At 40.7% G+C, this 13,973-nt stretch overlaps 3 protein-coding genes across 8 annotated transcripts in view; 1 reads left to right on the forward strand and 2 right to left on the reverse strand.

Moving 5' to 3' along the window:
* Positions 1-158: 158 nt before the first annotated feature.
* On the reverse strand, positions 159-4,078 carry LOC113006985 (gap junction Cx32.7 protein-like). Of its 2 annotated transcripts, none has more exons than XM_026143263.1 (4): positions 3,928-4,078; positions 3,014-3,165; positions 2,724-2,909; positions 159-1,077 (listed from the first exon to the last, which is right to left on the reverse strand). In XM_026143263.1, exons 1-4 carry the CDS (start codon positions 4,037-4,039, stop codon positions 472-474), a joined length of 1,056 nt encoding a protein of 351 aa, XP_025999048.1. In that variant the 5' UTR covers positions 4,040-4,078; the 3' UTR covers positions 159-471. The 2 variants fall into 2 exon arrangements, with proteins under 2 accessions (XP_025999048.1, XP_025999049.1); XM_026143264.1 differs by lacking the exon at positions 3,928-4,078 and adding an exon at positions 3,295-3,427.
* Positions 4,079-5,045: 967 nt separating this feature from the next.
* hsdl1 (hydroxysteroid dehydrogenase like 1) lies at positions 5,046-9,433 on the reverse strand. The gene is made up of 5 exons (XM_026194928.1): positions 8,974-9,433; positions 7,716-8,161; positions 7,137-7,220; positions 6,775-6,930; positions 5,046-6,589 (listed from the first exon to the last, which is right to left on the reverse strand). The coding sequence occupies exons 1-5, from the start codon at positions 9,191-9,193 to the stop codon at positions 6,518-6,520; spliced, it is 978 nt and encodes a 325-aa protein (XP_026050713.1). The 5' UTR covers positions 9,194-9,433; the 3' UTR covers positions 5,046-6,517.
* A 264-nt stretch (positions 9,434-9,697) lies between these two features.
* The window catches only part of tbc1d32 (TBC1 domain family, member 32), a 92,271-nt gene continuing 87,995 nt past the window's right edge, over positions 9,698-13,973 (forward strand). For 3 of the 5 annotated variants that reach the window (XM_026194048.1, XM_026194051.1, XM_026194052.1), the window contains exons 1-3: positions 9,698-9,764; positions 10,376-10,538; positions 10,690-10,854. In XM_026194048.1, the coding sequence (XP_026049833.1) occupies positions 10,387-10,538; positions 10,690-10,854 (317 nt within the window). In that variant the 5' untranslated portion in view covers positions 9,698-9,764; positions 10,376-10,386. Of the gene's footprint in view, positions 9,765-9,843; positions 10,165-10,375; positions 10,539-10,689; positions 10,855-13,973 lie in introns of those variants that run through there. The other 2 variants (XM_026194049.1, XM_026194050.1) reach the window with 2 other exon arrangements.

The raw sequence follows: 13,973 nt of genomic DNA on the forward strand, positions 1-13,973 counted from the left end.
GATAAGGGATTGAGAAAATTGATGAATGGAGGTTTTGTTCATTTTAAATTGAGGAAATTATTGTATGGGACATTGCACATAAAAATTATTTGAACATTTATTATGTATGTTCCATTACTTTTACATACAGGGTGGTTCATAGCATAAGAACAGGACAGTTACATTTCAGTCACATCTGGGTCTTTATTGAAGGTTTATTGAATCAGCATTAAACATTATTAAATGTATTAAAAGTGGAAAGCAGTTCACTACAATCATGTAATGCATTAACAGTAAACTCCAGTTGTCTATTGTGAAAAAAATGTAATTTTCTGCAGCCCTTTGCATGTGACTGAGTCTTGTTTGCAGAAGCTGGCCATTTCCCTCCCACCTGCTCTATTTAGTGCACACACAAACACACGTCTCCAAAGCCTCCAGAGCATACAAATACTGCCAGGAACCGCATGTACAACCTATTGCTGGGCTTATACATCAGATGTGGATCTCCCCCATGTTGTTGTTCTCAGGTGATCCATTTCTAGGAGCCTCACTGACTCCACTCGTGATGCCGTTCACCCCTAACTTTCGTCCTTGCAGCTCCAGCTCCAGGTTGACATAATTCTGAATCATCTCGTCCCGGTTTTTAAAAGCCTTCCTTTCTGAGGGTGGAGGAGTCACTGGGGTCACAGTGTAGTCCTGTCTCCTCGCCATGCATTCCTTCACCGCTTTCACACACAGATAGAAAAGCTCCACCAGGCTGAGGACGAGGGAGACACAAGCCGCCACCAGCATGAACCAGATGATGACCGACTTCTCTGTGGGCCTGGACAGGAAACAGTCCACCTTGTGCGGGCAGGGGAAGCGGGTGCAGACATAGCGTGTCTGTAGGGAGAAACCATAGAGAAGGTACTGACCCACGATAAACAGAACCTCGAGGGCAATCTTGGCCAGGAGATGGAGGACGTAACTGCGCAGGAGGCGGCCACGGATGCTGATCTTGCCGCTGTTTTTGGTGTACTTGGGAACTTTATAGGCCCTCCTAAGGAGCAGATTGGTTTGGTCATCCAGCTCTTCCTGCTTCTTCATCCTTTCCTTCATCTTGGATTAGAAAAGCAAGAACACAGAGTTAGACATTTTCCAGGAAACAGATAAACCTTAATTCTGGCAGTGTGAACAAACTCTCACAGTTCCAAAATGTTCTGCCAAAATATGGCTGAACAGTTACTCCAAACTGCCACACTGTTCCAAGCTGTGTTTTCATTAACATTTTGGCTAAATGTATGAGCACAATATAAAATATCAGAGCAATGTTAGCATATGGTGGAACAGCTAATAATGTGCATTGGAGAAGCACTGAGAAGCTTTTTTGTTTCTTTAAACTAGCACTAGAGATTTGTCCTGCTAAGAAAACTCCTTCTTAAGCCATCAAGAAATGGTTTGACTATCAATCCATTGTCTTCCGCTTCCAATTCAGGGTTGCGGGGGTGGGGGCCTGGAGCTTGCCCCAGGTGTCCACCCGGGACAGGTCGCCAGGCTAACATATAGAGAAGCTATTCACATCTATAGGCAATTTGGAATCATCAATTAACCTAACCCCACTAAGTACATGTCTTTGGACTGTGGGAGGAGCCAGAACTCATGCGAAAACAGGGAGAAAATGCAAACTCACACGGCACAGGCCTGGCCTGATGCTGGAACTGAACTCGGCACCTTTGTGCTTTCAGGCAACACTGCGCCATCATGCTGCCCCATCCAGAGTGCACCCCACCTCTCATCCTAAGGTAGCTGGGATAGACTCTAGCACTGCCACCCAGTCCCATGAATGTTTGGCCACCAAGGTGAAGAAAACATGAAATCAAATGTTGTGTTTACACTGGATCATTTCCAGCAGTGCTTGTAATATAAGCCCTTTGCAGGTTCCTTCTTTCAGCCAAAACAAAAGCTTTGGAGACTTGAGTCTACTAGCTGCACATTACCAGCAAATGTTACATTGTAAGTTTGGTTTATGTTTGACTTGGTTAGCCTGCAAAAGTGTCCAGGTCTTTATTAGCAAGTTATTTACTCTAATGGAAACCGGAAATATGGACAAAAGCACTGGACCACACCTCTTAATGTTTGAATTTTCACTCCAATTGCCACAGGTGTATAAATTCAACCACCCAGCCATGTAGTCTGCCTTTACAAACCTTTGTCATTCTAAAGAGATCACTGAATTCAAGTGTAACTGTAACAGTATACTACTGTTGCAACAAGCCAGTTGGTGAAACGTCTTCCCTGTCCGTATTCTTGCGAAATAGAAACAGACTCAACAATAAGTCACCAACACTCTCACTTACTCGATAACTACAGAGCTTCAAACCTGGAGCTGTTCAAACCTCTGGCATTAATATTGCAAAAACTGTGTGCCAGGAGCTTCATGGCATGGAGCAGCTCCTGTAGTCAAAATGTGTTGATGTCCCAGGGCTTTATTCCAAATATTGTTGCCATGTTAAAGCACACATAAATAGACATACTCATAAGGTGGAAAGAATAAAAGCTGTTATGTCTGGGGTGAAAAATAATGACGCAGTCTTAAGCTTCCTCTTTAAGTGATAAACATTAATGCTAACGATGGCGCAAATTAACTTCCCATAAAGGGTGCTAAAAGGATCTTCTCTTCCATGCAATTGCCACTCCCTTATAGGTGTGGCATGCATGACAAAAAGCAGTGATACAATTGTACTGCACGTACTGCAGCGACACACCTTCTTTTCAACGTGGATAACATGAAGGACGTGACCGAGATATAACAGCTTTGGAGTCGCTATTGCAATAATCTGAAGAAACCAAAAGCGCACGTGAGAGATGGGGAAGGCCAGGTCATAGCAAACGTTCTCACAGCCGGGTTGCTGAGTGTTGCACACAAAGTCAGACTGTTCGTCTCCCCAAACCTGAATGAGATCAGAGGAAAATTAAAAATGTTATTTAAAAAAAACACCATAAAGCTATAATCCTGGTTTTCACTCAGATATGTCCTATAAAAACAGCACCAAACCTTCTCAGCACCAGTTTGCAGGACCATGATGCGGAAGATAAAGAGCACCGTGAGCCACACTTTGCCGATCACGGTGGAGTGGCTCTGCACTTTATCCAGCAAGTGGCCCAGTAGATCCCATTCACCCATTTCAATCACCAGCTGTCCTGCTTCTGTTAAAGAAGGTACAGATGAAATAAACACGGAGGCAGATAGACACAGCAGTCGAAGGCAGTCATTTCTGAAGGGATGCGTGGGTGATCTCAGATGTGTATATATTATTACAGAGAGTATTTTGTAACCTGACTTGCAGTTCAGGTCAGAACAGACAGCCTCACTCACAAGGCCAACTTTTTATCACTTCTTGCAGCCTTGTGACTGTGCAGATAGAGGCCACGGCTGCTGATTTCAAGTCTCCAAAACATACTTATCTGCTGGACACTGAAACCTTAGCCTTGGTTACCGCCAACCGCCGCCAAGCATAATTCAAAGAATTCCAGAAACTGAGCTTAAACTGTTCATAAAGAAAGTTTTTGCAGAGTTCATTTTAGATGATGATTTTAAAGCTGATACTGTTTCACGCAATATTCGGTGACGCTTCTGTGGCTTTTCTGGCCCACATTGCATTATCTTTGGATTTTAAATTACTCTAAATACATGATTTTTTGCAGCTGGCTTGTTTTGCCTTTGCCAGCTCTGATCCACATTTGCATGCTTACACTCAGTGTCTCATAACAACAACCATTAAATAAAATTCAATGATGAAACGCAGTTATCCTTGCAAATAAAACCCAAGTCATAACAGAGACATGCTCCAACATCAGTCCATTAACTATTATTTTTCTACAACATGTACATCATTATCACTGATTTTCTTTCTTTCTTGAATGGTGAAATCAGAGATAGACTGCATCTGTATATAAAAATCAACTTACCAGCTGACCAAACTGAAAAATTGAAAAGAAAAGGTGGCTGAAGAGAGAAGTACCTCAAGAAGATGAGGAGAAGAGAAAGTGAAGAAGAAGCCGTCCTTGTTTTATTGTTCATTCAGCGACTTATCTGGAAGGACACCATCCTAACCACAACAGCAACTCCTTGTCTTAACAACAATTCAGACGTTCTGCTGAAGTGTAACCAGTCATTGGTTTATAATATAATTTCATTTTTGTTGCATTTCAGCTTTGTTGGACAGTGAAAAGAGAACGTGATCGTCTGCTGTACGTTTTCTAATTCTTTTTAATATTGGGAAATAAAGGAAGATTCAGGAGATGAACTAATGCAGAAGCTCGTAAGCATGACTGACACTTCAGGAAAACGGTGTGAATAATGCGGTTAGCTGAAAACCAAAATTAAGAATTGAATCATATGTAAAAGTCCCTTAAATGAATCTTTCAGAGCTTCCTACGCTTTTTCTTACACAAGTGAAACATTTGCTCAAAATCAACAGTGTTTAAATTTTTGTTAGCTTTCCTGTCAGTATTTCACTAATGTCCATAATCCATGTGGTCTTTTTCAAATTATTGCCCCAACTGTGAAAAATTGCACACGAGAAACTGGAAAAAAACTCGATAACCTCTCTGAAGGAATGACCTTTTACCTAGACTTAGCTGTGTGAGTTTTTTTTGCTGTTGCTTATAGTATTTTTGCTTAAGCAAATGTTTGTCTTTTCACCAGCACAGTATTCAGACTCTGGCGTCATATTTAAATCCTACCACAGAAGGGTTTGCACAGCACCGTGTCTGTTTACTACAAACCACCACACTGCGGGTTCATGAGGTTTACAAGTTTCCTCTAAGGTTTACTCTGACCCAGGTCATCTGTGGGGGTTACAGACTGAACTCTGGAAGCCTGCATCGTCTCTGCTCTGTAAATAATTTACTCCGTACTTACACTTTAAAGAGAAAAACAAAGTCTGGCCTTCACCTTATTGATCAGTCATTGTATCAGAGAAGACAAACATGCACAAGTAAGGCAGAGGGCTGAGGTTTTATAAAAATATGGTTCAACATAAAAGACAAAAGTTACAGTACACACATGAAAACAACGTCACAAGTGATGTTGGAATGGAGGAGTTTTATTGGTCTGATTATGTGCTACAATAACACACGGATTTCACATTCCAGCAATCAATTAACATAATTAATCTCAATGTGTGTGTCAAATATCACACAAATGATTAACTAAAGCAGACCTATTATATTTTTCCACATTCATTTTCTCATATATGTGCTGTAATAGTTTAGGTTATTCATTCTAACCCACCTGCTGTTCAAATCTTGTGTTTGTGAGGGACAGCCAATTAGTTGGCTTGAAATGAGGAGTTAAAAGTGGTCGAATCAGTAACGAGATGGAAATTAGCATAACAGGTCCACTTTAAGCAAAATGCTCTCATATCAAATGTCTTAAATATTGTTTCTTAATAAAATAAAATACCATAAACTTCAGTACACCTTTAAATTGGAGATGCTTGAATATCACACTTCATTCACTCGTCACACACTTATCTGTATGTAAACACTTATATATATATATATATATTTTGCAACAGATAAACACCACACTGTATTGTAGAAAGCTTGACATTTAAACTCTTTGTTTGATTAGACCAGCAAATCAAAGAAGCCGAGGATACAATCTCGGTGCAAGAACGAGTTGAAATATAAACTATTTTTTTTACTTTCAACAAACATGTTTGTAGCATCTGGATGAGGTTTCCCGTACAGCTTTTTTATACAAACACATTGATGAAAAGGCTATCACATATTATTAGCCTGTTATTTTTGTTTTTGGCTCTGTGTATGTGTCAGATGCGCGTGGTCAGAGCAAAAAGTTTTTGGTTAGAATGAAGTCACATGGTATGTAGATTAATAGCAGATAAAAGCAAACCTTATCACAGTGCAAGTCAAAATACTTTCTTAAATTTATTCTTAAATCTAAATCAAGCCTAACTCCTTAAATTTAGACTTGTGTAATTAGTGAATTTGTTTATACTCGTTTCACTTCGGCTGTGTTTGTATTATATTGCTCTTATTTGTCTCACATTTAAGGTGAGGATTTTGATATTGTCTGCACTTATACACAATGTTCTCTTCCACTGAAGTGTTTTTGAAGATACACAGGAGGTAAAATGAGTTTCACTCGTATAAAATGCTTTCTGTGCACAAGACCAAACAAAGTCTTATTGTTAGGCTCCAATAATAATTGACAAGCTTGTAAATCCAACCCAAACACAGGTCTGGAAATAATTAAGGTTGTCTGGCTTCAAAGTAAACGCTGGATGTCACAGATTCATCAGACCATAATCTAGTAATGCAGGAGCAATGTTGAAAAAATGTTTGTACTTTTACTCATCATTTTAGATGAATTCCACTGCAGGTTCTTTATTAACTAATACCCAATCAATAGAAAGAAAACGGTAGTGTCAGCCTTATCAGAGCATCAAAGTTCAACAGATTTAATAGCAGAAGAAGCTGGAATGCAACAAGATTCGTGTAACAACAAGACCCAGTGCGTCAGATTAAGCTCTTAGCTTGAGCTAATGAGCACTCGTGATCCGAGAACCCAGATCCACTCTGGAATGCATCTCATCAATCCGTACTGCAAAGACAAAAAGAGAAGAGAACAGGATATGGAAAAAGTATTTAATGTTTTCAATTCTGGTTTCACAAAAGCTTTAACAGTATCAGAGATCATCTCACTCAGAGTAATATACTTCACATTTTTTACATTTTCTGTGATGCTGTCAAAATAAAAACTGATGACATGACTTCATTTCAACTGACCTGCAGGGTATGAGGCCAATATCCTGTGGTCCTGTTTGAGACTCCCAGAGTGGAGATGGCATGGCGAGCATAAACTTCTGGCTTTGGTACAAACCAGCCTTCTCTTCGTGATGGTGATGAAGATGATGATGATGGCTGCTGCTCACTTGAGGCTATCTAAATGGACATGGACAAAGATGAAGTTAAGCAGCTTGATTTCATCGATCTCCCTAGTTTGATAGCCAATTTCATACATGATGTGCAAACACGACAAGCCACAAATTAGCATCTATCAGAGTAATAGCAGTGGGGATCGTTGATCCAGCCAGACTTTTGCTGCCAGATTTCAGGTCTTACAGAACAGCTACTGTTAAGATATTTACCTGGAAGGGGAGCAGACTCTGAATGAATATGCCTTTGCTGCTGTACTCAAGGTGAAGAGCTCTTGACAAATGATCCAGGTATCCCTGAAATGTCAGAGGAAAGGTTGCTGTTGTCAGGAAAAAATAATGTTGTTGTGACTGGGACTATAGCCAGCACACAGAAGAAATGGAGATGACAGTTCAAAAACCTACATAATTTACTTTAAAGAGCGGCTTACTCTGCTGATTCTCAAACCTTTTTCTGGCTGACACTACTTTACATACTAAAAAAAAGTTACATTTTTAATCAATCATTAACAAACAATCATGGTTCAAAACTGAAAACAGAAGACTAAAACTTATTTTGCATAAATCCTGTTTGTTCAGCTTAGTTTTACAACATATTTTCCACCAGCAGTGGATCTACTTGCCACAAATCAAGAGCTAATACTTTAAGGGGATAGTAGTAACAACAGATCTTCAAATTGATCAGAGACATCAATGTGCTCTTCATCATATTACAAAGGATCTATACAGGCTATAGATATGTTTTACTGGCACGTCTCCATGCCTGCAGACTGTAACAGTGATTTGTCTCACAGTGGAGGCGGTGAGCGTCACTCTTCCAAGAAGAGGTCTGCAGCAGGCACCCGATGATATATTGACCACGGCACCTCTGCTGCGATCCACCATCCCCGGCAGAACCAATCGGGTCATCAGAGTAGTGACTGCAATGTTCCTGTTCACCAAATCCAAGAGGTGCTGTTCGGGCACTTCAATCAGGCTCTGGGGTGAAGCCAAAGATTCATCGACACAGTTTACCAGGAAGCCAATATCTTTACCCCTCAATGCTTCTTTGATGGGCTTGCAGGCCACTTGGTCCAGGGAGAAGTCAGCTGAGACCACAACAGTTTCCACTCCATAATTCTGGGAGAGGTATGCACTCATGTCTCTAACAGAGGAGGGGTCCCGAGTGACAAAGATGATGCTGATGGCATGCCTGGCCAGCTCCTCTGCGTATGCTTTGGCTACAGGCTCCGATGCACCTGACAAGAGAGATGACAAAGTCATGCCAGAGAGAACAAAAAGGTTTGCAGCAACATTATAGACATTGAACCAGTTACAGTGCTGTGAAAAAGGATTTGTCCCCTTCCTGATTACTAAGCTTTTTGCATATGTTGTCACATTTAAATGTTTCATCATCATACAAATTTTAATATTAGAGAAAGATAACCAAAGTAAATTTAAAATGCAGCCTTTAAAAGATGATTTAGGACATTCTGCTTACTCTATTATGTTCTCTACCAGAAAATCTTGATGTAAAATATCTGGTCATCAGTTCGTACCCTGAAGCTCAAGCACACTTGGGTTATACAGCAGAACAATGATCCAAAACACCAGCAAGTCCACCCCATAAAGGTTTTGAAAGGGCCTAGTCAAAGTCCGGATTTAAATGCTTTGGCGTGACCTTAAACAGGCCGCTCATGCTGGAAAACTCTCCACTGTGGCTGAATTCATACAATTCTGCAACGAAGAGTGACCCAAAATTCCTCCAAAGTGATGTGAAAGACTCATTGCCAGTTATCACTGGTAGATGGTACTTCTTGCTGTTAAGGGGGGCATAACCAGTTATTGGGTTTAAGGGCCAATTTTCTTTTTCACAAAACGCAAGGCAGGTTTGGATAGCTTGTCTCCCATTCATACATGCAACCATGATTTAAAAACTGCATTCTGTATATACTCCCGTTGACTTTGGCTATTGTTAATGAAATAGATTCATGAAATATGAATTTAATGAAATAGAGTTTACTTCAATTATGATATAACAGAAATTAACTCTGCTGCGGCCCATCCTTACCATAAACGACAGCCCAGTCACCATATCTCTGGGTCAGCTTCTTACTTGGGATCAATCTGGGCAGAAAATGCACCCTAACCAACGTGCAGCAGTCGCTCAGCAGGATCACTGCCCTGCTGGCCGTGTACAGAGCACCGACCAGCGCCAGGGTTTCAAAGTAAGAGTTGCACGTACGAGAAATTTCTCTGTACAAAAACTGAAAGCTGTCAACCGCCGCCATATCCCACGCTGGAGTTGATGATATAATTTGCTAACTAAAGCTTATTCGGTAATATAACGCTGGGACCTGTACGTGAATAGGTTAACGAATACTTCAGACGTGTAAATGGAAGCTACAACTAACCCCACATAGTAAAATTACTAATAAAAGCTGTAAGAATTCTCGTTTAAGAAGCAGGTATGTCTCCTCTGCTACACCCGGTGAAAGCAGCAAAACATTGGGTCACGTGACAGTGTAGAACAGCAGTGCTGCATTCAAAACCGTAACAAAAAATCCGTCTAAATACTTTTACCTCATGTTGAATGATTTTTAAATATATTCAATAAGGTTGAAATATTCTTTAATTATCACATGACAAACAATAAAAGCAAGTATAAACTCTAAAATTAATCCAAAGACATCCTAAATATCCAGATTTTTATTAGGAAAGCCAAATTCCGATTATCGTGGAGATACCACATGGGGGTCTCCCACAATGCACCACAGTTAACACTGGACGTTTCCATAGAGATACAGTTGTGGATAGCAAAGCGCTAGCTCGATGAAGCTCTTTTATATGCACAAAGACAAGGTGACTGATTTAAAAAGCTCTGTGCGTGATGGTTTCCGTTTGCCTTCGTTGCTTTTTAGTCCAGCTTCCGTTTTAGTTTAATTTTGGCACTTTTGTTTTTCAGCTAGCAGTGTTTCAATAATGGCAGCGTCAAGCTAACAAGAGAAGGGACACATTCATTGTTGTTAGCAGCAGAATTAAGCCTTTAGATTGCAGGACAAAATCAAACTGATTGTACCGTTATTTTACATTTAATCACACATTTACGTGGTGTACACTGTCATCATTGCTGTGATCGCCTGTTTTTCCAGATAGGTAGCCAATTTTCAAACCTGTTGGTGATGAAATTTTTTCCTCCTCACTAAATGAAACCGAGAAGGGGATAATGATAAAGGACGTACGTTTTAGTAACATGCTGGAGGTAGAAATATACACATGAGCACGTTTTGGTTCGTCTGTTGTTAAGTAACTTAATCTGTTATCTTACAGAGTATTAGTTTAGATAGTTTCCTGTTATTTTTCGCCATTGGATGAGCAAATGTGTATTTTATGCTTTAGTGAATGGAAAGAAAAATGCCTCCTTTAGTCTCTTAGAAATCCCTCTGAATTAAAACCTTTTGTTTTTGACACAGCAGTAGCAGAGATGTCTGAGTTTGCTGAGGATGAGGTGGAGTTGCAGTCCTTGGTTAAGCAGTTTCTGAGAAGCATCAGTGACAAGATCTCTAGTGCTCCTTCACCTGAATGTGCTGAAGAGATCCTTCTTCACCTAGAGGAGACTGACAAGAACTTTCACAAGTGAGTCCATCATCAAACACCATAGCATTAAATGTAATGACTGGATCTAATAAAATGGGCTTTGTTATGTTTATATGGGCATGTGTTCTTTGTGTTGTTTTTAGTATATATTTACAGTATAGGTGTGACTTGGTTACTTCTCTTCTTACAGTTATGAGTTTGTGAAGTACCTCCGTCAATATGTGGAGAACGCTTTAGGATCTGTGGTTGAAGAGGAAACAAACAACTTGACCAGAGAAGATGGACAACATGCAATTGGCTCGGGACACGACACTCTGATTCACGCAGTGACACAAAGGACTAGATACTCAGCTGAGTGAGTGTCTCTGAATATCTTTAGCATCTTTTTCTATTGGCCCATATTCATCATGTTTATTGTGTTTCAAACCTACTTCATTGACCCTCCATACTTTCGGATATACTGGAAAACTCCAGAACTCAACCTTCTTACTAAAAAGAATTTCAAATGCAAAACTTTGTTTTTTCTTTTGGCTGCACCTTTTAGGGTCGCCACAGAAAATCTGCCTCCATCTCACCGTATCACTTCCCTGATACCAGCTATCTACAGGGAGTGCAGAATTATTAGGCAAATGAGTATTTTGTCCACATCATCCTCTTCATGCATGTTGTCTTACTCCAAGCTGTATAGGCTCGAAAGCCTACTACCAATTAAGCATATTAGGTGATGTGCATCTCTGTAATGAGAAGGGGTGTGGTCTAATGACATCAACACCCTATATCAGGGGTGCATAATTATTAGGCAACGTCCTTTCCTTTGGCAAAATGGGTCAAAAGAAGGACTTGACAGGCTCAGAAAAGTCAAAAATAGTGAGATATCTTGCAGAGGGATGCAGCAGTCTCAAAATTGCAAAGCTTCTGAAGCGTGATCATCGAACAATCAAGCGTTTCATTCAGAATAGTCAACAGGGTCGCAAGAAGCGTGTGGAAAAACCAAGGCGCAAAATAACTGCCCATGAACTGAGAAAAGTCAAGCGTGCAGCTGCCAAGATGCCACTTGCCACCAGTTTGGCCATATTTCAGAGCTGCAACATCACTGGAGTGCCCAAAAGCACAAGGTGTGCAATACTCAGAGACATGGCCAAGGTAAGAAAGGCTGAAAGACGACCACCACTGAACAAGACACACAAGCTGAAACGTCAAGACTGGGCCAAGAAATATCTCAAGACTGGTTTTTCTAAGGTTTTATGGACTGATGAAATGAGAGTGAGTCTTGATGGGCCAGATGGATGGGCCCGTGGCTGGATTGGTAAAGGGCAGAGAGCTCCAGTCCGACTCAGACGCCAGCAAGGTGGAGGTGGAGTACTGGTTTGGGCTGGTATCATCAAAGATGAGCTTGTGAGGCCTTTTCGGGTTGAGGATGGAGTCAAGCTCAACTCCCAGTCCTACTGCCAGTTTCTGGAAGACACCTTCTTCAAGCAGTGGTACAGGAAGAAGTCTGCATCCTTCAAGAAAAACATGATTTTCATGCAGGACAATGCTCCATCACACGCGTCCAAGTACTCCACAGCGTGGCTGGCAAGAAAGGGTATAAAAGAAGAAAAACTAATGACATGGCCACCTTGTTCACCTGATCTGAACCCCATTGAGAACCTGTGGTCCATCATCAAATGTGAGATTTACAAGGAGGGAAAACAGTACACCTCTCTGAACAGTGTCTGGGAGGCTGTGGTTGCTGCTGCACGCAATGTTGATGGTGAACAGATCAAAACACTGACAGAATCCATGGATGGCAGGCTTTTGAGTGTCCTTGCAAAGAAAGGTGGCTATATTGGTCGCTGATTTGTTTTTGTTTTGTTTTTGAATGTCAGAAATGTATATTTGTGAATGTGGAGATGTTATATTGGTTTCACTGGTAAAAATAAATAATTGAAATGGGTATATATTTGTTTTTTGTTAAGTTGCCTAATAATTATGCACAGTAATAGTCACCTGCACACACAGATATCCCCCTAAAATAGCTAAAACTAAAAACAAACTAAAAACTACTTCCAAAAACATTCAGCTTTGATATTAATGAGTTTTTTGGGTTCATTGAGAACATGGTTGTTGTTCAATAATAAAATTATTCCTCAAAAATACAACTTGCCTAATAATTCTGCACTCCCTGTATATATCCTCCCTTACTGCCATGAAATTCCTCTTAAAATAGAATTGCATTGACTGTCTTCTCCATCTTCAACATCATTTTCCCAATAAATTCACTATCCCACTGGGTAAATGGTCTGGTACTTCTATACTGCTTTTCTGCTTTGTATTTATTTTTTAAATTCATTTTTGCCCCTGCATCTTGTCCAGCAGTGAGGCAATCAGAATTGTTGTCTGAAGGTCAAGAATATTAGAATATTTTATTTTGATTTATTACAATCATAATGAAGAAGACTGGTGGACGGAAAAGGAAAAGACGAAAGAAGTTGAGGAGAACGTTATGGAGAAGGATAGGGAGAGAAAAAATGAGGAGAGAGAGAAAAAACACTGAGAATCTGCTTCAAGACCTGGTGAGGGAAAAAAGTAACACAGCAGAGAAACCACAGCAACAACTAACATATGCATAAATAACAGTAAATAATGAATAATACATTTTACTGAACAGCACACAGTACTAATAATACAAGATATTTTTAGAGGCAGCAGCCAACTACAATAGTGTGTCTGTGAGTATCTGTTTGTACACCTCTGTGCGTGAGCACGCTTGTGTTCAAAAGGTATCTTCATGGAAATATCTAGTGTTTGTGTGGGACACCACAGCCCTGCCCCCCAAGAATCACCAATGCATTAGTGGGTGGGGGCACCAGCCACTGGCAGGGCATGTGGCAGGGCCATATAGGCCCCCACACCTGACCTGATACACAAACAAACAGGCATACACAGACACAAGCATGAATTCACTACCATGGAGACACGCTGAAAAAATGAATGCAGTACACACACTCCCCATACACACTTTATACTCTCAGGTCCAGGCACCAATGCCTAAAGAGGGGCAATCAGCCCCTAAACACAGGAGATGGTCCCTTTTGCTCTTTTCTGCTTTAACTGAGCACTTTTTAAGCATTATCACACACACGCAGAAATCTTTCTAACATTTGCACACACACTCTGATGGAAGCGTATAGGCAGGCGATCAAGCTAGCAGCCTCCAGATTTGCATGTGACTCACTTTACTTCCTGAGCCACAACTACCACACACACAAGCGCTCAGCTCCATCTCAGCTGTCCAGCCTCAGCTGTCCTGTCGATGACCTTCACTCTGTCACCTCTAGCTCCACCTCCTGACTTTTCTCTTAGCTACCCTTTCTAATCTGAGCAACATAAGTGGTCTTACTGCCATCTCATACTCTAAACCTACCTTTTTATTAAGGCTGCTACCTTAATTCTCTTCTCCACCTACTCCACCTTACCTGCACACTCTCTCCT

This window comes from Astatotilapia calliptera, chromosome 15 (genome assembly GCF_900246225.1).
Source record: "Astatotilapia calliptera chromosome 15, fAstCal1.2, whole genome shotgun sequence".
Classification (NCBI taxonomy): Eukaryota; Metazoa; Chordata; class Actinopteri; order Cichliformes; family Cichlidae; genus Astatotilapia; species Astatotilapia calliptera.

Excerpts from the sequence above, each read along its gene's own strand:
- hsdl1 (XM_026194928.1), bottom strand. The coding sequence starts at position 9,193 with ATGGCGGCGGTTGACAGCTTTCAGTTTTTGTACAGAGAAATTTCTCGT. Across the intron at positions 8,162-8,973 it reads TGACTGGGCTGTCGTTTATG|GTGCATCGGAGCCTGTAGCC; the intron begins GTAAGGATGGGC and ends CTCTCTTGTCAG. Across the intron at positions 6,590-6,774 it reads ATTGGCCTCATACCCTGCAG|TACGGATTGATGAGATGCAT; the intron begins GTCAGTTGAAAT and ends TTGTCTTTGCAG.
- LOC113006985 (XM_026143263.1), bottom strand. The coding sequence starts at position 4,039 with ATGAACAATAAAACAAGGACGGCTTCTTCTTCACTTTCTCTTCTCCTC. Across the intron at positions 3,166-3,927 it reads TTTTTCAGTTTGGTCAGCTG|AAGCAGGACAGCTGGTGATT; the intron begins GTAAGTTGATTT and ends CTTCTTTAACAG. Across the intron at positions 2,910-3,013 it reads TGCAAACTGGTGCTGAGAAG|GTTTGGGGAGACGAACAGTC; the intron begins GTTTGGTGCTGT and ends GATCTCATTCAG.